General features: G+C 40.6%; 2 protein-coding genes across 7 annotated transcripts in view; one reads left to right on the top strand and one right to left on the bottom strand.

The window, feature by feature from the left end:
* The window catches only part of COG5 (component of oligomeric golgi complex 5), a 270,566-nt gene that overhangs the window by 49,229 nt on the left and 196,754 nt on the right, over window positions 1-24,583 (top strand). The window lies entirely within an intron of this gene.
* On the bottom strand, window positions 985-6,893 carry GPR22 (G protein-coupled receptor 22). 3 transcript variants are annotated; one of them, XM_053255363.1, is made up of 3 exons: window positions 6,446-6,893; window positions 4,409-5,440; window positions 985-2,656 (listed from the first exon to the last, which is right to left on the bottom strand). In XM_053255363.1, exon 3 carries the CDS (start codon window positions 2,629-2,631, stop codon window positions 1,327-1,329), a length of 1,305 nt encoding a protein of 434 aa, XP_053111338.1. In that variant the 5' UTR covers window positions 2,632-2,656; window positions 4,409-5,440; window positions 6,446-6,893; the 3' UTR covers window positions 985-1,326. The 3 variants fall into 3 exon arrangements, with proteins under 3 accessions (XP_053111338.1, XP_053111340.1, XP_053111339.1); XM_053255365.1 differs by having other exon boundaries at window positions 4,736-5,440; XM_053255364.1 differs by having other exon boundaries at window positions 6,751-6,888.

The raw sequence follows: 24,583 nt of genomic DNA, 5'->3' as shown, positions 1-24,583 counted from the left end.
TCACAGAAAGTGGCAATAAACAGTGATGGGGTTCTGAATTCTAGAAATTTGTAGAGTTCACCTCTCAGATACAGTGATGTTGTAATGGTCTAAGTATGGGGGTGTAGCTGATGAGCATCATTGTTCCCTCTAAGGCGTGTGCACGTGTGCGTGCTCACAAATTTTCTGATGCCCGCTCAGTTAATTTTAGATCCTGCTCAGGTTGAATTAGGAAGGCCTCGCTCTGAATGTATCTGTGCGCACAGTGCCTTGATACTGCCGCCCCCAAAAAACTCATTCTACATAGAGATGAAAAAAATGAAACTGACCACTGATGAGCATTGGAATTCCTTGTTGCTATGGTTTGAGGGCTACTGACTAACTGATCGGGTACTTCAGGTAGCTTCAAACATGTAAACAAGCATTTAGCAGTGACTAAAAAAATCTACTGTTTCAAGCTTGTAACAGAAGTATGTATACTTGAGAGACATACCTTAGAATATGGAGTAAGTTGATGCATCTATTTTAACTTCATTATCGTTTAAGCAGAATTCTATTCTATAACTATAATTGTTATAGTTTAAGCAGAATTCTAGAAGAAATTTAGAATTGTTATAGTTATGTATATCCTTGGTACCATTTTGCACACCCTTTGCCCATTTTACTTCCCACTTCTTTCAGAGTACTCATGCAATACTCTTTCAACATGGAAGTGGCTATAGCATGGTTGGTTTTACATTTTTAAAAAAATCCCTTAGGTTTAGTTTGAATTTAGGAAATTGGGATTTTGTGAGTGTTCTGCTTTTTTAACCCTTGTTAAAGGCAAACATCTCTGTGGTTCACTGGACACAAGTACAATTTTAGGCTTCTAACCGTGGTATAAGAAGTGTGCTGTTAAGACTGACAGAACAGTGTATATTAAGTTATCACTGGTATGATTTAAAAACCTCGGTGTGATGCAGCTTTTACGTGGCAAATCCATACATTATTTTTGAAGCAGAAAGCTTAAAAACAAAGCTTTATATATTTACAGCAACTCAAATATAATTCATTAAAAGTGTACACTGCTTTAAGGCTGTTGCTCTTTCCCCCCCTTTTTTCTAGAAAATATTTACTTAGCTGTATATTAGACAGAATATTGACAAAATATACCCATGGAATTACTCTAATAAACTGCCATGCAACACACATCTTGACTAATGAAGAAATAGAGAATACAGGCCTAGTCTATTTAACACATGTCAAACATTTACAGTCTAGCCATTTCTTTCTTTCTTTTCAAAAGATCCTTATTTGGCAGTATTTACACCAACATTCTTACGTTGATGATTAAGTGAATACTGAATTCTAGTCTGTGACAACCTGAGGTACTACTAAACACTTCTGCCTTACTTCGTTGTCTTCAAAAGTTATTGTCTTGTTCCTCTTAGGCTCTATCCACGAGTTGTGTATTACAGCATTATTTGGGATAGGTTCAGCTTCCACTATAGAAACAACTCGTTTTTTCATTTTACTTTTCAGTACTTTTTGAAATTTCTGTCTAGTAAATGCATACAGTAGAGGGTGAAAGATGGTGGTTCCATATGCCATGACTAGAAAACACAATCTCAACTTTACCAAAAGGTCACTTGGTCCCAAACATAAAATTGTAGTGTTTAAAACTGTAATTGGTGTCCAGCAGAGAAGAAAAGTTGAAATTATCAACAGTGACATTCTGAAGACTCTCTTTTGCCTTTCCCTTCGTTCACGGTGTCGCTTTACAGCCCGCCGTAGGGCAATTATAACAGAAACTGAAGTCCTTACACCAAAGACGACATTTCTTCCTCCACTGCTTTGTGATACATCAGTAGTTTCATGTTGTGTGGACAAAGAAATTGTCTTTTTCTTTCTTGCTTTTTTCTTTTGCCCCGTAGAAAATCTTGTGCCTATTCGGATATTAAGAGCCTGCAATATTTTGCTGTATGTAATTAACATTACTATAACAGTGAAGAAAAAGATTGGAATTTGTACTAGAAGATGGTAATACATTCCCAGTTCTGTGTGATACTCATTTGCACTGACACACAAGAGTGTCTTATTTTCCCAAGTATTTGTGCTTTGAAGACTGAAGAAATTTACTTCAATGAATGGAATCAAGAATGAGAAAAAAGAGACAATCCATATTGATGTCATTAGTATCACAGCCCTTCCCATTGTCAAAATCCGATTTGCAGGTTTCACAGAGATATCGTATCTGTCCAGAGTGATAGCAAAGACATTGATTGCAGTGGAAACGCTTGCAAAAGATACACAAGCCTCATGGAAGCAGCAGATCAGTGCAGAGTTACTCTCCAGTGAAAGCAGAAGAATAACTATAGTTAGAGGAATACATCCTACACAAATTATTACATCAAGAACATGGAGGTTCATTGTAATAATGTTACTGACAGAATTGATTAAGTTGGATTTCATGCAGTAAAGTACTAATACGGTGAGGTTGCTGCCAAGTCCCAGTACAATTTCCAACATCAGAAATCCAGTGAGAGAAACTTGAAAGCTTAATGGATAAGACAGTGGCTGGTACATATTGGTACTGATGTCATCAATGGCATCTCGAACTGTAATGTTAGATTCAGACTGCATGTTGACTTCTGGAATGGAAGAGAAACACATTCTTTTGTTGGAAGTTTGTTTTGTCCTGAAAGATAAGAGAGAAGATACAAAGCTGTTTGATTTTTGGATGATCCTAATCATTTGCATATATACAGAAAAGCAGGTGTTTGGTATTCATCACACTTTGCTTAACAGACATTGAATTTGGAATTGTATTTGGCTTGTGGGAATTTGAGAGTATTTAAAAAAGACAGGTTTTTCTTTTGAGGCGTAAGAGAGACTGCAATGTAAACTGTGTGCATGCATAGCTTTGGCCTCCATGCTTGTTAAAAAATTAAGCCGTTATTTTATACAAGGCTTTTGTGTTTGTTGAAAAAGGGGGGAAAAGGAAGAAGAAGAAGAAAAAGGAGGTAGCTGTATTTGAAAGAGATAGAGATGTTGCCTTCTTCCTGTGGATAATAACCTCATACTGAAGGCTTTATTTTGAAGCCACATAGCAATTTTAATCCAATCTTGACTAGCAGCTCTAACGTTATTGAAATGTTATAGTGTTATCTACTTGGAAGTTGCTTACTTTGTGTGTGTTTCTGTGTATCAGTATGTGGAACATTTATTTGTACATGCGTGTGTAATTGTTTTGTCATGCATAAGTGTGTATGTATGCATGTGTACACATGCTGCATATTTTAAATGTGGAGTTTCCCTAGCATTTCACATATTTCCATTCTAAGATATTCTGGCTGCTAGCATAGAATAATTTCATATTCAGCTACTGACTTGGAAGAGTATTTAATCACAACATATTCTAGTTAGACTGAATGCATATTTATTACGAGAGACTTGTATGGACAGACCTAAATCAGTTACGTGTTTGTGTGTGTGTATGTATGTGTGTGGGTGATTTTTTCCTTGAAATATTGGGAAAGAGGCTTATTCCTCCAGTTATGGAGACACACTATTTAGTAAACTAGCATTAATTGCAGTAGTGTGACTTATGCTATGACCACACCCTCAGCAGTTTTATAATACCAATATGAAATATATATGTGAGATGCTTGCTAATATACTGTTTCTGAAAGGCAAACACTTTGCATCATGGAAGGCATTCTGAGAGAGATTTTGACAGAGAAACATATATGTTTTGGTGATTTTACACCACAATTGCTCAAGCTTTCATAAAATAATATTTTTAAAGTTAAAAATGAGCTAAAAGAAATAGCAAATGTGAGGCCATATGTGTGTTAAAATATTCACTCTAATAAATCATTTCAGTTGGAAACATCAATAATAGGGTTTTGAGCTTGTCATTGCTCTGTGTTTTTTAAAACAATTTTTAAACAGTAGTAGCTTTTGATATGAAATAAAGCAGAAAACACTTCAAAAAAACACTAGTTATTCTTTCACCATATGCAAGTTTCTGATCAGCTTCCGGACAGTAATTCATGCTGTGACTGTGGTCTTATTTCATTAAAAGCATGTTTTAGAAGCCATTCTATGTGTATTATAAATTGTATTCCTTTGCTCTAATTAAGAAAACTCAAAAAGTGGAGGGGTAGGTAAGCTGAAACAAGTGATGTTCTTGCTTATCCCGCAAGAGTAAGCTGCATGAACATGCAAACTGAGATCTTATAAAAATGGAAAATGTTCCATGTGCCAACTTTTTGACAGACATATTAAACATCAGGTCTATGTTGCATTGGTCGGTTAGATGTTCGTTTAAATGAAAGCAGAAATGTCAAGATGGGAGGGTAATTAAAATGAAATGCATCTCCAGAGCTGTGCTCTGTTCTGTTGTAAATGTTAAACAGAGGTTGGGTGCATGAAGCTTCTGACCTACCTGTTTTCTGTTGCCTCAAGGGCCTTTCAGCTCGCTGTAGCAGCTTGTCATAAATTCATACATGGTGTCACTGACAGATTTTGACATGCGTTTTCACCTGGCAACAGAGTGATGGCTGCGATCTGTTTCCTGCCTTGCAGAATATTTTTGTTGGGTTTTGGTTTTTTTGTTCCAGCACTTCAGCAGCAGATTTTTAAAAAATTGAATAAAGGGATTTAATTGCCTGATATTTTTCTGCAGACTAATACCTGATGTATGTGAGTTATCTATCTTTTTCAGATCATCAGTGGAAAGCAAAACTTTTGTGAGTGGTTCATAATTTCTTACCCCTTTTGTGTGGTTTGGCAGCATTCCCCCCTCCTCCTTTACTTTTATCTGGCAAAGCAAAATAAAAATTGACACTGAATAACTGATTTCAGAGATGTAGTCAGATGTCCTCTTGTTACAGCTATATATTGTTTTCTTGCGCATAAGTCTGGAGTCAAGGGTTTGTCACAGAAGTTGTTGCTGCATATTATATTAATCCAGTTTCTGTGTTTTCCTTTGAAGCCATGAACTACATCAGCTGGATTATGCTTTTCTTCAAACTGTAGCCATTATAGCAAGGGACATAAATAATATTCTGTAGTGGTATTAAAATTTGATTACAGCCCCATTTTAGTTTGCTGGTGATATACAGATGTTCCTTCAAGGTAGTCACGTCTAACCATTTCTTCCTTCATCAGCCATATCCACAATCCCATTTTAACATTATAAATCCATTTGTAAGAGATGCTCACAATTTTTCTTTAACAATAAGACACTGAGTTAATCTTTTCTCTTTAAACATTTGAGCAAGTACCTATAGTCTTCTGTGTATGCTGACATAACTTTAGTGGGTGGTGTAGTCTTCCAGTTTGTCTAATTCCTTTTTTGTCTAAAAGAGATGTTATAAGCTCATCCTGAAGAATGTAAGACAGACAGCTATGAAGGACCCCAGGCAGTTGTATTCTTCATGTTGTCAGTAACAAAATTGAATTAAATGATGTTCATCTTTGAAAAGAAAAAGGGAAAAATATTAAAAATAGAAATTATAGAATTTATTTCTGTCATTATTGATAACCTTTTCATCTAGTTTCATATGATTGCACCTTGAATAACACAACTCTTGTCAGACAATGTAAAATAATTTTTTGTAGCAAGTATATAATATAACTAGATTATTTAAGCCTTTCCAAATATGGTAGGTCTCCCTCTACACCCCCCCCCTTTCAGTTGGATCAGTTCCTACTGGACACTTTTTAATGTTCTGTTAAAACCACAGGCAATTACATAAACATATGAAGATAAGTGGAAAAACGTTGCAGAAATACTTTCTTAAATGCATTTGTTGGTACTTTGTGTGTGTGTGTGCTTTAATGAATAGGTAGTTCACACACTACTGTTTTGACTTCATGTGATCATGTAAGAGCCGCAGCTGCTTTATGGGAATTACAGCTAGCCTAATTTGCACATGCTTTTTGAATTCCTTACTTCTGTGTGAGCGTATTTACATTTATTCAGACATATCTTTAGTAGCAAAGCCTTTAACATCATAGCATGAAAAAAGATCATTTTTTCCCATGAGCAAATTGGCGATTAGTCATATAACCCATCCTCCACACAGCAACATCTATGATCCTTTATGGAGTATTTTCATTTATTTGCAACATATGTGGCTGCTATTTTTCAAATGGCTTCCATTAAAAACCTTTTAAACTGCATTAAGATTTTTTTTTAGCAGCAGGAACTTATGCTGCACCTCCAAGAAAAGCTTTTTGGCACAGACATGGTAATCCTCTACATTTATGCATTTACAGACAAACACTTATTAAGGACTGCATCCTTTTCAAATGGAAGAAAACATATTTGAACAGCAACATTGTGTGTGTCATCAAACATAAGAACAGAAAGTCAAAGTCAGAATTTTAAGTTGAACCTGTAATTTCTTCCCCTTCACAAACAGCCTTTCCTTAGATGCTGCTTAGGCTCTGTATCGTAATAAGGAATGTACCTTACCTCCACTGAGGATTGGATAAATTCCCGAAGCTGGTAGAGCAGTTCCAGTTTGGAGAGATTCATTGTTTTTTGGTTTAGGTTTTTTCTCTCTCACTTGTTAGCAGAGTACAGGGGAAAGAGGGTAAAAAGCATCTCTCCAAAATATGACCTTAATGAAAATTTGTGTTTGTGCTGTGCCATTGTTTCAGCGTTTTGCTCATGCGTTCAGCATGTAATGCTGCTTTTAGAGCCTGCTGCAGTCTCCCACTTCCTATTGTAGAATCAATAAGCAGCTGAAAATGCATAATGAAAGTAATTTAACATACTGAAGGCTTCTTGTCTCCAGAGACAACATTGAGGTTCAGCCGTTCTGAAGAGGAGCAGCTTTGCTGCTTAGAAAAGCTTGTTCTGGGCAGCCTGTGCAGAATGACAGCCTACCTTGTTGCTTCTCTTCACTGCAGAGAGATGCAGTGCATTCACTAATTTTGATTGGTCAGTGATGTTGGGCTTAAACTGTGCTTCATGCATATGGGAGTGAATTTTCTTTTTCTCTTTTTAAAGAATGATTTTTCTTAAAGGGCTAAATTTTTAAAAGTGATTTCTATAGAATTTCTTGAATATATTAAGAACGTTGGCTTTAGTTTTTGCCATTTCTCAGAGTGTTTTTTTTCTGGGTTGTACTGCATGTGCTACATGAGATCACACTTGTAGGGGATAACAGGTGTAAGTGTGCCTCTATTTGTAAATATTATATTTTGAGGAGTGTGTTGGTTGTATAGCTGCCTCTGATGCAAATCCAACGTGTCTTTTCAGCGGATGATACTCTGTCATTGCCTGCAGCTGATGAAACTCAATCTTATCCTGCCTTTTATATGCAGGTCAGCTTGTGGTGTGCCTATTTTGAATACTGTCTTCATGATAAATAGAAATTGCAAAATGAGCTTAGAATTCTCTTAGAGTATTCATGATACTGGAAGGGAAGATCAGTTGCATTTAGTTGATTTGTACATTCTACCAGTGTTTTTCACGAATCCTGGCTTAATGCAGTTTGAATGTTTCCAGTGAGAAAGGCAATTATTATCAAAAATGTATAAATACTGGGCAGTAGTCAGACTAAGACAGTTATAAGTCCTGTTGAAATTAAAAGGACAAATTAGTCTTATTAGTTTCATTGGTGCTTAATCATGTCTAACTAATGTGGTTGCTGCATTTTTCTTTTTTGAGGGGCTAGAACATTGAATAAGTATATTTTGATCTTAAAAGCTATCTCTGAACAATTTTCTTTTTGAGCATCTTGTATTTTCTTCACTAAAGTAACTTGTTCTCAATTTTTATCTGTCTGTAAGGAAATTATTGATGGTAGCTGTAAATGAGAGATTAAGCTATGCAATCTGGATATTCTGTTCGATCTAGATTACGAATGATAAATTTATGGAATTGCCTCTTGTTCAGTGTTCCCTCTAACAGGGATTCCCAGATGTTGCTGACTACAACTCCCAGAATCCCCAAGCAAATGCCATTGCATTTGGGGATTTTGGGATTTGTAGTCCACAACATCTGGGAATCCTTGTTAGAGGGAACACTGCTTTTGTTAGTTTTAAAGATCAATTAGTCCAAAATTATATTGTGTTAATAGGTGCATATAGATGTAAACTTCAAGCCAAAGGGGGTACAGGTTGAGTATCCCTTATCCGAACTGCTTGGGACCAGAAATGTTCTGGATTTTGGACTTTTCCAGATTTTGGAACATTTGCATACTGTAATGAGATATCTTGGGCATGGGATCCAAGTCTAAATATGAAAGGTTACTGTACATTGTATTTTATTTTTTTAGGTTTTATTTAAAGTATAAAAACAAATAAGCACTGAATTTACGATAACTACAGGTAGCTATAAATGTAATGAAAACTAATTGTGAGAAAATTTTTCAACGCCATAATGTTGCTAGTCATGTTAGACTCAAACATGGCATTTTAGGTTGCAATGAAATTCAGATTTCATCCCCCTCCGCTCCTTTCCCTTCCCGTCCTCAATTTACACTTTGGCGGCGGCAGTGGCTGCTGCTCCAGCTGCCGCACTTGTTCTCCCCCGCCCGCCTTCATCTCTAGTGCCAAAGCGAGCGAGTGAGCTGAGGCATTTGGTTTTTTGTTTTGTTACGAGGCGATCAGAGGCAACAAGACAGTGCTGTGGGCGCACGCCGTGGTGGTTTCCAGATTTTGGAGCATTCTGGATTTTGGATGTCCGGATTAGGGATACTTAACCTGTATCTACAATGCAGGCAAGCACTGTCTAGTTTAACTTGTGATTTGATTCCTTCTCAGTTGGCAGCTGTAATGGTGAAAACTGCAAAGATAGACCTGACAGTGTAGAGAATATTCTTGCATGAACATAAATGCCCTCTTTAGATCACAGTCATAATGGTTGGGAAAATTGAGAAATAATAAATGTGTCAAAGCACCTCTAAGCCAATTTTTCAATTTTTGTCTCTACGGTAAAATGATTTTTCAGGTTGTGTGTATTTATAATAGATGTAGTTGTTAAAGACAAACATTTGTACAAATACATTTTTTTTCAAAGAATCAGTTTTGTACCTTGTTTCTTCCTGGTATTGCCAGTGTTTACCGAAAGGTATAGCTTAGCATAGAAAATTTGGGAAACTGATAGCAGCCTTTTCAACCAACTCTTGTGGCTGTCACTGATCCTGCCTGCTATCCCAATCATGAGGTTTGGATGACGGGTCTTTCATCAGGCTTCTGTGCTGGGCCAGGGAAGCACTTGGAAGCAGTCAGAAGTCTCCCATGACTGCAGGGACAACCCCTCTTCCTTTCTCCTATCTCTCATTTCGTGCTTGCAACAAATGTGCTCATCAGGTTAAAAGTTTGTTCTCACCACTGGTGAGTGCATTGGTGGACTGGTAAACACTTATTTAAAACTTATTCCCAGCAAACTTACTTTGCTGGGAATATCTTCTTCAGTAACCTAGCCCAATATTTTGGGGCCTTGTGTTTTTGCTGATCTTCCCTTATGGGAACATGTGATTGCGTGGTTTATTTGAATGAATCCCTATATGAATCTCTTTATTATGTTGTGTAGTAATGTGTTTGGAATGTGTGGAGGCAAAGAAAAGTGTTATTGTAAATAAAATTCATCTTAGACTTCAAGATCATAATTGCCATGATTTAATGTACCTTGTTGGATCATCCTTGCCTCTAAATAAACCCTATTCCTACCTTACTTTAGAATAAAATTGTTTTTCTTTTGCCTCTTAAACCAGTAGCTCTATGGACATATTGGAAAAACTTGTTCGCTTAGCCTTTGCTACATAAATCTTATTTGTGTCTAACCCTTTCCCTTGGTAATGAATACCAAACTCTGTTGACTGCAGTCCTTGGAATTATTTCAGGTGTATTTCATAAGATCCGTCTCTCTCTCTCTCTCTCTCTCTCTCTCTCTCTCTCTCTCTCTCTCAATATACTGAAATATGAAGGATAACTTTTGGATTACCTTTTCATTTGTGTCTGTTGAGTTTCACAGCTGTGACCCTTTGCTTCACTTGTCAGTTTTGCCTCAGCACTTTCTCTGAAGGTGTTCTGATAATACAGTATTTCACATTTATTATCAGCAAGTCACGTACCTGGGGGATATTGTCTTCTGTTGTTATAACTACACAAGAAGTAATAGCATTATTTTCAGATGACATATGAACTGTTGAGATTATCACATTTCTCCATGATAGTTTAAGATGAGACATTGATTGTGCTATGGATTTACTATTTTTGATAAACAGTAAAATTTTGGCCAGGGGCCGATTGTGGAAAAGATCACACACTGCTCATGTGCAAGTTCTAAGTCAAGCTAAAGCGGAAAAATAAAGCTATCCATTTTCCATAATATGATCTTGAGAATGTACCCACCATTTTCAAGGAGAACATCAGGGACCGCTTTGAGGTTATGAACCTCATTGATAGGGAACCAGAGGAACTGTGGAATGAAATCAAAGAGGTTGTTATGGATGAATGTGAAAAGAGACTGCCAAAGACCAAGAAACAGAAGAAAGTGAAATGGATGTCAGAACAGATGATGGAAATTGCCCAGAAGAGGAAAGAAGCCAAAGTCAAGAAAGATAAAGTCCTAAGGAAGCAACTTAATGGGGAATTTCTGAAAGAGACAAGGAGCAGTATAACAGCGACATCTGTAAAGACCTTGAGGATGGAAATAGACATGGAAAAACAAGAAAAGTTTTCCAAAAGATCTCTGAACTCAGGAGTTTCCAACCTTGAATTAGTATGTTGAGGGATGCCAAAGGACAGATAGTAACTGACTCAGAGAAGATCAAACAGAGATGGAAGGAGTATCCATCCATACAGCAGGGACATCAGCATCTAAGATACTCTAGAACAGGAATTCTCAACGTTGAGTCCCCAGATGTTGTTGGACTTCAACTCCCATAATCCCCAGCCCCAGTGGCCTTTGGTTGGGGTTTATGGAAGTTGAAGTCCAAGAACATCTGGGGTCCCAACATTGAGAATCCCTGCTCTAGAAGATATTCCCTACTTGCAAGAATCTCTAGTATGCGAAGATGAAGTTTAGACCAGCACTCCGGTCATTACCAAGTTGGAAGGCTACAGGAACTGATGGAATAACTACAGAAATATGGCAGGCAACAGAAGAATAATCAGTCAAGGCTCTAAACAAACGTCTCCTTTCTTGGGTATGGGTATGTAGACTGACCTCTTCCAATCTGTTGGCAACTGTGTTGTTCTCCAAATTTGCCAGAGGTCAGTCTACATACCCATACGTACCTGACTTTCACAGCCAGGATTCAGTCAGATATATTTTGGCCCCAGCATCCTACCTCACTGTCTTGGAGGTGCCCCTTCTTAGAAGAGTTTTTACCCTGGCAAGATGCAATGCCCTGCCTTCAGTCCTCTTAGAGGGCCGATATAGAGGGATTCCCTATGGGGAGAGGCTCTGCCCATGTGGTGAGGGTCAAGTGGAAACAGTCACCCATGTGCTATTGGAATGTTTGTTCTATAGAGACCTGCGCCGGGATCTTATTTACCCTTTGATAGCTAAATGCCCAGGTCTTGATTCTCCTCAGATGGCTGACAGGCTGTTGGAAGGAAGCAATTCCTGCGCTACCAGACAGGTAGCTAAATTTTGCAGTGCAGCCCTTCATTTGCAGAAGACCTTAGTAATGGGAAAATAGGCGATGGATCTAAGGCCAGAGCAACTTGTAGCCATAATGTGGCTAGCTGCAGGTGGGCATGCAGGTACTGGTATCACCTGTATATCAGCTGTACATTTAATGACAATATTTTTCAGAGCTCCTGAATTGTTTAACCCCCCTCAGATTTAGGAGTCGAGAAGGCAACTGGTTGAGTTTTGATTTTGTGTAATAGCCTCATAAGTAGGAAATATTGCTGCCTCTTTTATCTCCAATTATTTTAGTAGTATTTTTAGTATCCTGATCTATGCTGAGGAGGACTTTTTAAAATTTATCTGGTGTTATTGTTTGCAATAGAAGTTTGATTGTCCTTTCTTTTACATTTGTTTTATTATTTATTTATATTTATTTATTATTAAAACTTTTATACTGCCCTTCCAAAAGGCTCAGGGCGGTTTACATTAACACACCTTAAAATCAGTTAATAATTAAAATAAAAATTATAAAACATTACAATGATTAACAATTAAAAACATCATAAAACTACAATTAAACAATCAAAACAATTTAAAAACAAATTTTAAAAAGCTGGGAAAGCCTGGCTGAAGAGATGTGTTTTCAGGTGTTTTCTGAAAATTGCCAGAGATGGGGAGGATCGTATCTCAGCAGGGAGCGCATTCCACAATCTCGGGGCAGCAGCTGAAAAGGCCCGTCTCTGTGTAGCCACCAAACGAGTTGGTGGCAACTGGAGACGGACCTCCTCAAGTGACCTCAGTGGCCGGTGGGGCTCATAGTGAAGAAGACGCTCTCTTAGATACCCAGGGCCGTTTAGGGCTTTATAAGTAATAACTAGCACTTTGTATTTTGCCCGGAAACCTACTGGCAGCCAGTGTAACTCCATCAACAAAGGAGTAATGTGGTCTCTCCGAGATGATCCAGAGACCAACCTGGCTGCCGCATTCTGGACCAACTGAAGTTTCCGGACTACGTACAAAGGCAGCCCCACGTACAGCGCATTACAGAAGTCCAGTCTGGAGGTTACCAACAAATGTACCACTGTTTTGAGGTCACTGGTCTCAAGAAACGGGCGCAGCTGGCGTATCAGCCGAAGCTGATAGAAGGCACTCCTGGCCACCGCCTCAACCTGAGAAACCAAGGAGAGACGTTGATCCAGAAGTACTCCCAGACTGCGATCCTGTTCCTTTTGGGGAAGTGTGACCCCATCTAGAACAGGCAGATCAAAATCGTCTCTAGAGTTCTGACCCCACACAATAAGTACCTCCGTCTTATCTGGATTCAGCTTGAGTTTATTCTCCCTCATCCAGCCCATTACTGCTTCCAGGCAGGCATTTAGGGAGGATATGCCAACTCCTGAAGAAGTTGACATGGAGAAATAGATCTGGGTGTCATGAGCATACTGGTAACACCCAGCTCCAAATCCCCTGATGATCTTTCCCAGCGGTTTCATGTAGATGTTAAAAAGCATTGGAGAGAGTATGGAGCCTTGAGGAACACCATACCTAAGCTCAGATTTTGAAGAGCAACAATCTCCAATCCACACCATCTGGAATCTATCCGAGAGGTAGGAGCGGAACCACTGTAAAACAGTGCCTCCCACCCCCAACCCTCTCAGACGTTCCAGAAGGATACTATGGTCGATAGTATCGAAAGCCACCGAGAGATCCAAGAGGACCAACAGAGTCACACTTCCTCTGTCCATTGCCAATTGGAGATCATCCATCGGGCCGACCAAGGCAGTCTCCACCCCATAGCCCGCCTGAAAACCAGTTTGAAATGGGTCTAGATAATCAGTTTCCTCCAAGACCGCCTGGAGCTGAGAGGCCACCACCCTCTCAATTACCTTGCCCAGCCATGGGAGATTGGAAACTGGCCTATAATTGCTCAAATCTGAGGGATCTAACGCAGGCTTCTTTAGAAGAGGTCTGATAATTACCTTCTTAAGACAAGGAGGCATCCTGCCCTCCTTCAGAGAAGCATTTATGATTTCTACCAGGCCGCCTACAACAGCCTCCCTGCTAGATAGAACAAGCCATGTTGGACAAGGATCAAGAGGACAAGTGGTAGGCCTCACCGCTCCAAGCAGCTTGTCCACATCCTCAGGAGTCACAAACTGAAATTGATCCAGCCGAATCGTATAAGAGGAGTTGTCGGACACCTCCAGTTCAGACATCAGATTAATTGTGGAGTCTCCATCTAGGTCGGCCCGAATCCGAGAAATTTTGTCTGCGAAAAATTCATTAAACACACCACAGTGGGTAGCTGATGCCTCCAAATTCTGGTTCAAGGGAGGGGAGGCAGATACTAGTCCCCTGACAACCCTGAACAACTCCGCTGGACGTGAACTCGCAGAGGCAATACGGGCAGAAAAGAACCGCTTCTTTGCTGCACGTATTGCCTGAGCATAGATCTTTAAATGTGCTCCATGTTGTAATCTGTCGGATTCGAGTTGAGTTTTTCTCCACATGCGCTCCAGTCGCCTACCTTGCCGCTTCAGCCCCCGTAGATCTTCCGTATACCAAGGGGCCAATTTTGAAGCAGGTCGGAGGGGACGCTTAGGAGCAATCGTGTCCTGGTGAGCAAGTTGTTCCAGTTTTCAACCAGGGCGTCAACAGGATCACCCGCAGAGCCAACATTAAATCCCTCCAAGGCTTCTTGGAATCCTACTGGATCCAGTAACCTCTTCGGGCGGAGGTGAGAAGTGGTTGTAAGTCCAACCTTAACCAGATGGTGGTCTGTCCATGACAACGGGGAGATCGTAGGAGTCCCCACCCACGGAGCACCACCCTAATCAGAATAAAAGACCAAATCTTTTTTTTTCCCCAAGTGATTTTTTATTAATTTTAACAATAACAATATTATCATTCATTACAAATACACACATAAAAGGTGGACTTCCCGCTCACATTTCTTCGTGATTTATCAACTATAAAGTTTACCCTTGCTATAATAATAATTCAAAACATAAATTCAAACCCTTACAAACATAGCTAATCTACCCAACCTGCAGTTTTTTACTAAATTTCAAACCCTGCTGTAAAGCCCATAGTAGGAAAGTAATTCTTTAGATACAACAAGAATGGTTTCCAATCTTCTTTAAAACAGAATAAAAGACCAAATCAAGCGTGTGACCTGCAATATGCGTTGATCCAGAGACCGCTTGGGATAGGCCCATAGTCGTCATGGTCGCTATGAACTCCTGAGCTGCCCCGGACAAATTGGTCCCAAATTGAACATTGAAGTCCCCCAGCACCAAAAGTCTGGGAGACTCCAACGCAAGTTCCGCGACCAAGTCCGTGAGCTCAGTAAGGGATTCCGTTGGGCAGCGGGGTGATCGGTACACCAACAGAAGTCCCAATCTATCCCTGGTCCCCAAACTCAAGTATACACATTTGATATGGTCCGATACCCTAACAGGGAACCTGGTAAGGGAGATATTATCCTTATAGACCACAGCCACTCCACCTCCCCGCCCACGTCCCCTCACCTGCTCCTCTACAGAATATCCTGGCGGGAGAAGCTGGGACCAAACTGGACCACTAGCCTCCCCCAACCAAGTCTCAGTAATACACATCAGGTCGGCCCCTTCATCCATGATCAAATCATGGATGAGTTCTGATTTATTTTGGACCAACCTGGCATTGCAGAGAAGCAAGGTAAGGTTATGTGGGATGTTGGCAGTGCTCCCCGAGATCAAAGAGCTGGCAGGAGAGCCGGAAAGGGGGACAGCTATTAGATTTCTGACCACCCTTCCCCCGGAACAGCCTGCTGACCTGCCAGCGTTTCTTCTTCTATTCCCCACCACCACAGGAATAGCTGCCCCACCTTCAACGAAGGCACTCCCTGGCTCGCCATCTCCAGACAAACCCACACACATTGCAACTTCAACCCAACCTCAGCACAACCTAAAATTGATTAAACAGAAGCCTCCCTCTATACAATGGTTGGACAAAGTGTCCAGCCCTCGCCCTCGTTTCTCCCCTGAATTGGCTCCCCCAAAGGGGCAATCCCCTTTGGTGTCGCCCCTTCGGTGGCGACCCCTTCGGTGGCGACCCCGCCGCCACTGGCAGTCTTCCTATATAGGCTGAGCAGTAAGCTCAGCAGGTGGAACCAGGAAAAAAACTGCCCATTCTCCCTTACAACCCCAGTCCTGCAAAGCCTCTCCACAAGCAGTCCTGGGGGAGGCAGATGGCAACCAGCGAGGGCAGAAGAGAAGAGGCAAACACCCCAGTCTCACACCCTGGGGGAGATGGAATCCTCTTCTCTTCTTCTCCAGCAGGCTTCAGCAGGTTTTAATCTCATGCTGGTTGCTGACCGAAATAAAGAGATTGATTGACATACCCATACCCAAGAAAGGAGACGTAACAGATTGCACAAACCATCGCAGAATCTCCTTAATTTCACATGATAGCAAAATAATGCTCAGAATCATCCAACACACTAGAGCCCTACATGGAAAGGGAAATGCTGGATGTTCAAGCTGGTTTCAGAAAAAGCCAAGGAACAAGAGACATCATTGCTGATGCATGCTGGATTGAGAAAGCCAAAAAATACCAGAAAGAAATCAGTATGTGCTTTATTGAATACAGAAAAGCCTTCATTTGCATCAACCATGTCAAGTTGTGGAATATGCTTCGGAAAATGGGTGTCCCAGAACATCTCATTGTTCTCATGAGAAACCTATACACAGGGCAGGAAGCCACAGTCCAGACAGAATATGGTGAAACAGACTGGTTCCAGATTGGCAAAGGAGTAAGAGAAGGCTGTCTTTCTCTTTCTTTATTCAATTTATATGCTGAACATACATTGAGCGAAGCTGGAAGAAGATGAGCATGGTTTTAAAGTAGGAGGAAGAAACCTCAATAACCTGCTCTACATTGATAACGCCACTCTGATAGCTGAGAATGTGGATGATCTGCAAGCTCTAGTAATGAAAGTCAAGGATAACAGTGAAAAAATGGGACTACGATTAAATGTCAGGAAGACTTAACTAATGACAACAGGTACAGCAACTAGCCTCCGAATTGATAATGAAGACTTTGAAGTGGTGGATAGCTTCTGCCCTTTAGGATCGACCATCCAGCAGTAAAGAAATAAAGCATCCAGCAGTCAAGAAATACACCGCAGACTAGCACTTGGTATGGTTGCCATGAAGTCCTTGGAAAGGACATTTAGATGCCATGATGTGTCTATATCTACAAATATTAGAATCGTTTGGACAATGGTTTTTCCTGTGACACTCTATGGATGTGAAAGCTGGACTTTGAAGAAGCAAGATAGAAAACGCATTGATGCTATTGAACTTTGGTGCTGAAGAAAACCTTTGAGGATACCATGGATAGCCAGGAAAGAACAAATGGATCATAGAACAAATCAATCCAGTATTTTCACTCGAGGCACAAATGACCAAGCTGGTCATTATTTTCACTCGAGGCACAAATGACCAAGCTCAAACTATCATACTTTGGACACATTATGTGAAAACCCAGTTCCCTTGAGAAGTCCATAATGGTGGGAAAAGTTGAAGGAAAGAGAAGAAGAGGATGACCAGCAGCAAGGTGGATGGACTCACTTACGACAGCAATGAATGAACCACTGAGAGCGCTTAAAGGCTGCGTTGAAGACAGATCATCCTGGAGAGAATCTATCTATGTGGTCGCTAAGAGTCGACACTGACTTGACAGCACTTAATCAATCAGTAAATCAATCAATCAGTCAATGTGCCGGTGGCCACAGCATGCTTTGTGTACCTTATGCGTGCAGCCTGCTGGCTTCAGTCCTCCTATACAGCCAGGAACATGGCTGGGAGTTGACATCCCTGGGAAGAGTCAATGGGCAAGCCAGATGATGGTACCAACCAGCATGCTAGGGAGCAGCAGGCCCCTTCTATAGTGGGCTGTTACAGCCACCGCTTTGGCGACCCAAACCTCCTCTCCCCATACAAGTGGTCCAATGGCAGCCACAGCCATGGCTCTGCACTCAGCCATTTCCACATCACAGGCCCGGGCCACAGAGGTTCCAAGCTGCTCTTGGATGCCCAGCCAATTATGTGTGCCTCCCCTTCCTGTCGTGCACACAGCTGGTACTGCTGCCACTGAAGCTTCCCCATGAAGTCAGAGAGGACAGTGCACCTCTTCTTGTGCAGCTTCTGGATGCATGGGGAGAAGCAATACAGTCTGCACTGTACTCAGTTGACTCTGATGAGGAAGTCGACAACACACAATCGGAGTCCCTTCAACATCCAATGCCCTCTGAGCACATGGAAGAAGAGCCAAAGTTCCCTGCTAGAGCCTTGTTCTACCATCCTTTTCTTGTTGAGGAACACTTGAGGTCCAAAACATGCAGGGGAAAGTGGGCTTTCTCCAATACGTTTCTGCCCCTTTAAATGCATCAACTCCAGGGACGTGGCATCCCTGTTGCCCAGCAGCAGCAGCAGCAGCAGCAGCAGCAGGAGAAAGGAGATGGCAGAGGGTGGGGCAGCAGCTCTGAGACGTGGCCAGCAAGAAATGCGGCCACCCTAGAATGGACACATTTCTGGGCTGCTCTGAGCTGGCTACATGATGGTAGTGGGGGGAGCTTGCACACAAATCCTAGGTTATAGCTGAGGCAGAATTGGGACAACCAATGCTGCCTTCCAAGCTCAGATTTCAGCAGCAAAACTCTACAAACTGAGGGTTCAAATTCAGGTTTGGGAGAAAAAATTGAGCCGTGGTTGGATGATGAAATCACAGCTTCATACTTTTGGACGATCACAAACTCAAACCTCTTGCATGTTTACCCATGATTTGGCATCTGTCTGAACGGGGCCTATGTTATATGATTCACCAGAATTTTCTCTGGGGGGTGGAAATAAGTGTGGTCCTCAGGATCCCTGGTGTTCTATGGAAATCATATCCAAAGAATGGTGGAAATGTCTAAATGAAAAATAAAGGCAAGGGCATATTTTTTCTGCTCCGAGATCTTTATTTCCTTTTGGAATTGTTATAATCAATTATCTGTTCCTTAATAATATGGCTGGAAACTCACTAAGCACTTTTAAAACTTCCAGGCTAAGAAGCATGTCTGTCGTTAAGGTTTTATGAGCTATGGCAGAGCCTCCTATGTTGCTGAAGTTTGCTACTCATTGCATCTTTATAAAGTCATTGTAAGGTGACACAACTATAAAATCTCAATTTATGCTGGCCTTCTTCATATGTTATGTTCAATGCATGTGCACTTATTTGCAGATTATGTTAAGAACATAAGAACATCTGTGCTGGATCAGGCCCAAGGCCTATCTAGTTCAGCATCCTGTTTCACACAGTGACCCACAGTGGCCCACCACATACAGCAATACATTTCCTACATCTGAGGGGGGCTATAGCCAGATTCACTTTTAAAATGATATACAGTCATACAAACACTGTACAAGTGTATTGACACCTGTGTGTATGTACATTATGATGTCAGAACAGGGCTGTTGTGGCAAAAACATGTGGACCTGTTATGCAAACATCTGTTGAACCTTGAGCAGTATGTTCCTCTTTCTTGGAAAGGAAGAGCTTTTTCTGGTGCTGGTGCTCCATCAGTGGTAGTAAATGAAAGAATAACACTTGGTGTGTGTGTGGTCTCAAAGTTATAATCAAGCTCACATTCTAATTTCTTGCCTAGAATAACTTAATATAATTTAATTTAATTAATTGATTTTGATTTAATTTAATTTATTTTGATTTGATTTAATTTATTTGATTTCTATACCGCCCTTCCAAAAATGGCTCAGGGTGGTTTACACAGAGAAATAATAAATAAATAAGATGGATCCCTGTCCCCAAAGGGCTCACAATCTAAAAGGAAACATAAGATATACACCAGCAACAGTCACTGGAGGTACTGTGCTGGGGCTGGATAGAGCCAACTTTTATTTGAAGGAGAGTACTTACCCATGATAACTCTTCAGAACTGTCTTGAAAAGCACAAAGTTCACACATGCATTCACTCGCTGTCAGAATGGTTCTTTATGTAAATCTAGAAAGAAAAATATTTTTAGAAAATGAAACCTTTTTTCCTTATCAGCTATAAAGAGCTGTGTTACAGCTCAATGGCACCTGCTTTTCATGATAAAGGTTCCAGATTCAATCCCTAGTTAAAAGGATCTCAACAAAGAGCCAGAAAAGATCCCTGAAGAGCTACTGCTAGGCAGCGTAGACAATACTAGGCTAGTTAGGCTACACTTTGGCTTGTAAGGCAACTCCATATATTCCATGTTGTAGAAACTCTTTTGTCTCCTTAACTCCCACATTGTCATAACTTGTCACCCCCATCATTTAGTTGTCATGTGTCACTGAATTTTTGTCACACTTTAAATGTCTGTAATGCCCAACTAAATTGATTTCATATTTATTAATAGAGGGGGAACAATGAAAATCAAGAATAAAATATTTTTATATTTGCCAAAACCAGAATGTGGGGACAAAGAAGAGAGGAAGACAAGCAAATATTAAGAGCCAAGATCAACAGAATTAAATGAATGCAGTTTTTGCTACACTGGACTTCTTCAGATGGCAGGTGGAGGATTATATACTAGATGGTTTTTCGTGCAGTATCCCCCCTTACATAGAAAATTAGTTTGTGAAGCAAAAGTTTAGGTTAAAACTGTTTCCCCAGATATGCATATGCAGCTTTATATGGGGGAACATTCTAATGCGTGATTACCCCCAATTACTATCCGAGGTGAACAAAGTCCAGCTAGCGCTCCATCACTTAATTATCATGCTGATCATGAAACTTGGTTCTAAGTCAGCTTGAAGTCATGTGAATGATTCTGCTGTAGAAGCAAGAATGAGAAGTACATTACAATGAGCTTCTACCTCATCCTTTTTTTAAACCTCATCTTTTGACCTACTTCATGAATGATCCCTGTTTTCTCAGAAGTAGCTTAAATGGATGATAGATCTCTATTATGTTATGTTCATGTGAAAAACTGGTGAATAGTGCTCTTGAAAGTACATTGTACCACAGGTCAATTTGTTACTCCATCCTGCTTGCATGCAAAACCTAAACATTTCAGATGCAGGCAATATGATTACTTACCTTCTAGTATACATTTGTAAAACATCGTTCTTGTAGGACAGGATTTTTTGATGCCAAATTCTGTGGGGAAATCCGTGCTCCCTCTAAAACCTTTATATTGAATATTGTCCTGTTGCTATAAATGATTAATTGAACATTGCTATTATGAAAGCCGTCCCTGTGCAATGTAGTGCTCAGGCTTTCCAACATTGTATTTAACCATTTTCTCTGTCATGGAGTGCGTTTGACCTTGTGTTAAGTGCTCTATAGACTCTCAACAACTGTAATTTAATTAATGTGAGTTTTTAGTACTTATGAAGCACTTGGAATTTTGGATGGGTGTTTTTAACTCTTAGAATCCTAGATAGAATTAAAAACACATCTGCAGTAATCTGTTGTGTGTGGTTTGAAGTGTGGCCAGTTTATGTGAGCAGGTTTCTTCTTCTCAGATATTGATAATCTGGTGGCTATAGTGTCACACTGAATTGCATGTAATGAATGTGCAAATGTACTCCTTTTAATCTGCTTTGTACAGTGTTGCACACAACACTGTGTACAGAATGTCAAAAAGATAGGAATTGGGACCCAATCTAGCTAAAGTTAGTTGTGACTCCTTGGTGTTCTGTTGCCCCTGCTGCAGAATGGATCTAAACCATTTCTGTTTAGTAAAATGTCAAGCATGTATATTTATGAATCAAAATCAAATCAACTTTATTATGGTCTGAGACCAGCTTTAGGGATGAGCCCGGACTGTTCCGGAGGCCATTCTGAAGGCCTCCGGACCAGTTCGGACATGAGGGCGGTCTGGCACAGGTGTGTGGGGCTCTTTAAGGGCGGGGGAGGGTGTACTTACCCACCCCACCGTGTTTCCCCTGCCGGCGTGTTCGTGTTGAAAAGCTTTTGGGGCAGCAGGATACCTCCCTGCCGCCCCTTCCCCCAGTCTTCAGCAAAAGGCTTCAAAAAGCCTTCTGTGCGGGCGCACGACACGTCTCTGTGTCATGTGTGCGTGTGCGTCACAAAGATGTGACGTGTGCGCACAACGTGCGCACGCGCAGAAGGCTTTTTGAAGCCTTTTGCCGACGACTGGGGGAAGGGGCGGCAGGGAGGTATCCTGCCGTCCCAAAAGCTTTTAAACATGAACGTGCCAGCGGGGGAAACGCGGCGGGGGGGTGTAAGTACACCCTCCCCCGCCCTTAAAGAGCCCCACACACCTGTGCCGGACCGCAGCTCTGCGGTTCTGTGCACATCCCTAACCAGCATAAGACAGTACAGTAGAGCATCATCAAAAAGTAATCATAAAATGGCATGGTCAAAAATAAAATCATGTAACATCAACATTAAAATTATTATAGATCAAAATTACTGTAAATGATGATATAATTAATGATAAAATACTTGAAACTATTAAAAATTATTGTCGACTATAAATACTAAAAACTATTATAGAAATGACTGTAAAACTACTAAAAAGCTAATTCAATACTATAAAGTCAATATAAATCACTACATATGGAACCATAAAACTATCTTATTATTCTTATATTAAAAGCTATTATATGATACTCAAAAACTGCTACCCTCAAACTATAAAATTACTATAAATCCTGACATGCATGACTAAAACCAAGTGTATACTAAAGGAGCACCAGCGAATTGTATCAACAACAGAGCAAGACTATTCAGAGTTGGTGCAAGGTCCTGGTTATCATAATCTGGTGGATCTTACATGCTACCACGCAGAACTTGGTGTTGTTAAACGTAAAGGCCGGAACTTCATCAGAGAGTAGCATTTGGGTGTAGACATGGTTTGGGTGCCCAGGATACTTGCAAAGCAGTGGAGAAATAAGCTTGGCCCAAACTTCTCTATAAAAAGGGCAGAGGAGAAGTACATGTTCTGTGGTCTCTACCTCCCCAGAGTCACAGGAGGAAAGCCTTTCTGCCATTGAGATATTTCTGTATTTGCCTTCCAGTACAGAAGAGGGATGTCTATTTATGATGACTGAAACTTGTTCTGTCTAATCTAATGTTTTTAGCAACAAGTTAATCTTCAGAGCCTTAAAAGCAATAACTATTTGTGTTGCAAATGTATGTGTGCTTGTACATTATTTGGTTTCTTTAAGCAATTAAATCACTTCAGATGTGTTCAAAATGTAGGTTTTCATTTAAAAAACCAAACCACACACACCCTAATCTTTCAAGTTGGCATTAGACGTAACTGTGGTAGTGATGAGTTTCTACTTTCATATATGCTTTTATTTAAGAATTACAAACTGAAAAATGTGGTTTCTTTTTGTGTATGAGAAGAACATGTTTACACTTATGGTGCCTGATAACTGATAGACATTTCTACTGGCTACTGTGGTGGTGTTAGTGGTTAGAGGGTTGGACAAGGACTGGGGAGACCTGAGTCGAAATCCCTGTTCAGCCATTAAACTCACTGGATGACTCTGGGCAATATCTCGCAGCCCAACCTAGGGTTGTTGTGAGGATAAACATAACCATGTACACCACTCTGGGCTCCTTGGAGAAAGAGTGGGATATAGATGTAAAAATAAAATAAAATTCATGGGGTGAGAAATCAAGAGATTTATGTTCCTTTGCCAGTTCTCTCCTCTTCCTACGCCATGCCAATGTGGTGCATTCAGATCAGTCAGTGAGGCCATTCTCATGGTTGGCAAAAATTGGACTAGGGGAAGCCGATTTCTCCTGATCGTCAGTAGCAACGGGAGCGGCAAGGCTCCCGGTGGCTGCTCGGTGGCAAGCCTGCTTGCGGAGCCTTCCACTGAACCTGGATTTTGGGCACAAGAGTGCCCAGAAAGCAGGTCGTGTGTTGATCGTGTGTTGTTGCTGTGTGGCTCTCATCAGGAGGCTACAACAAGCGGCCCCGCGTCGGGGGGGGGGGATGTGTGGTGCCTTATGTGATTTCCGGGGGCCAGGAGGCCCCCAAACTCCGTTGCCCCAACTGGCTCTGTGACGGAGTCAGTAATCATCTGGGTGGTTGATTTGGCCGTCCAGGGATGGCTCCTTGATTGTCTGTGGGGATAGTGGGTCAAACACATTCTCCCCACAAACCCCCTTTAGGTTCTTCACACTGTTCGTGTGAAGAGCCTCAGTAACTGATGAGTAGAAAGAACTCTTTTTTACTTTAAGTGTAATGTGGAGGAAGTTCTGTACCAGAGGTCGATGAGACCTTGGCCCACTTTTGGCAGCATTATTTGGTAATACAAGTTTCACCTTTTTTACAGTTGTATGGAGGCTATAATTCTTGTATCATTTAACTTTAGCTGATTTGCCACAAACCCAGTAACTTGGGCTGCTCAACTCTGTGTGTTGTAGTAGAAGCACCAAACCCAAGTATATACATATAGTTGCTGATTTTTCTGGTTTCCATTGGAACATATGAGGAATGCATGTGAAAAACATATAGCATTAACACTTGAGATTCAGTGATTAAACCAATGGTAATGAGGAATATATTTGCACATATCTGTCAATGACAAATCCGTGCCTTGCTTTACTTTAGGCAACCAAATAAAACTTATTGGAGGTTATTTTCTTCTGTTAACTGATGAGTAAAGGTAATTAAAACTATCCATCAGACCTTGTGCCCAGTTGAAATCTGAGCTTGTTCATCCGTATTTATTAGTAATATTCTCATGCAATATTCTTGGAACCACAGCAACAGTACCTTTCTACTGAGTGCTGTGTGTCTGTTGCCCTGTGTACTTCATAGAAGTAAAACATATATACATTCTATGCAGTGAACCTAATTTATGTTCATAGGGCTTTGAAAGAAAATAGATGGTGCTACATCTGCTGACTGCTATAGCAAAAAAATAAAAAATAAATAAAAAATACTGTATTTAACTGAATCCAAGACTAGGTTTTTTCCAAGTGTTTTGATATTAGAATTCAGGAGGTCACCT

The sequence above is a fragment of the Hemicordylus capensis genome, chromosome 5, assembly GCF_027244095.1.
Source record: "Hemicordylus capensis ecotype Gifberg chromosome 5, rHemCap1.1.pri, whole genome shotgun sequence".
NCBI lineage: Eukaryota > Metazoa > Chordata > Lepidosauria > Squamata > Cordylidae > Hemicordylus > Hemicordylus capensis.
This window is presented reverse-complemented; position numbering and strand designations above follow the sequence as displayed.

Excerpts from the sequence above, each read along its gene's own strand:
- GPR22 (XM_053255363.1), bottom strand. The coding sequence starts at position 2,631 with ATGTGTTTCTCTTCCATTCCAGAAGTCAACATGCAGTCTGAATCTAAC.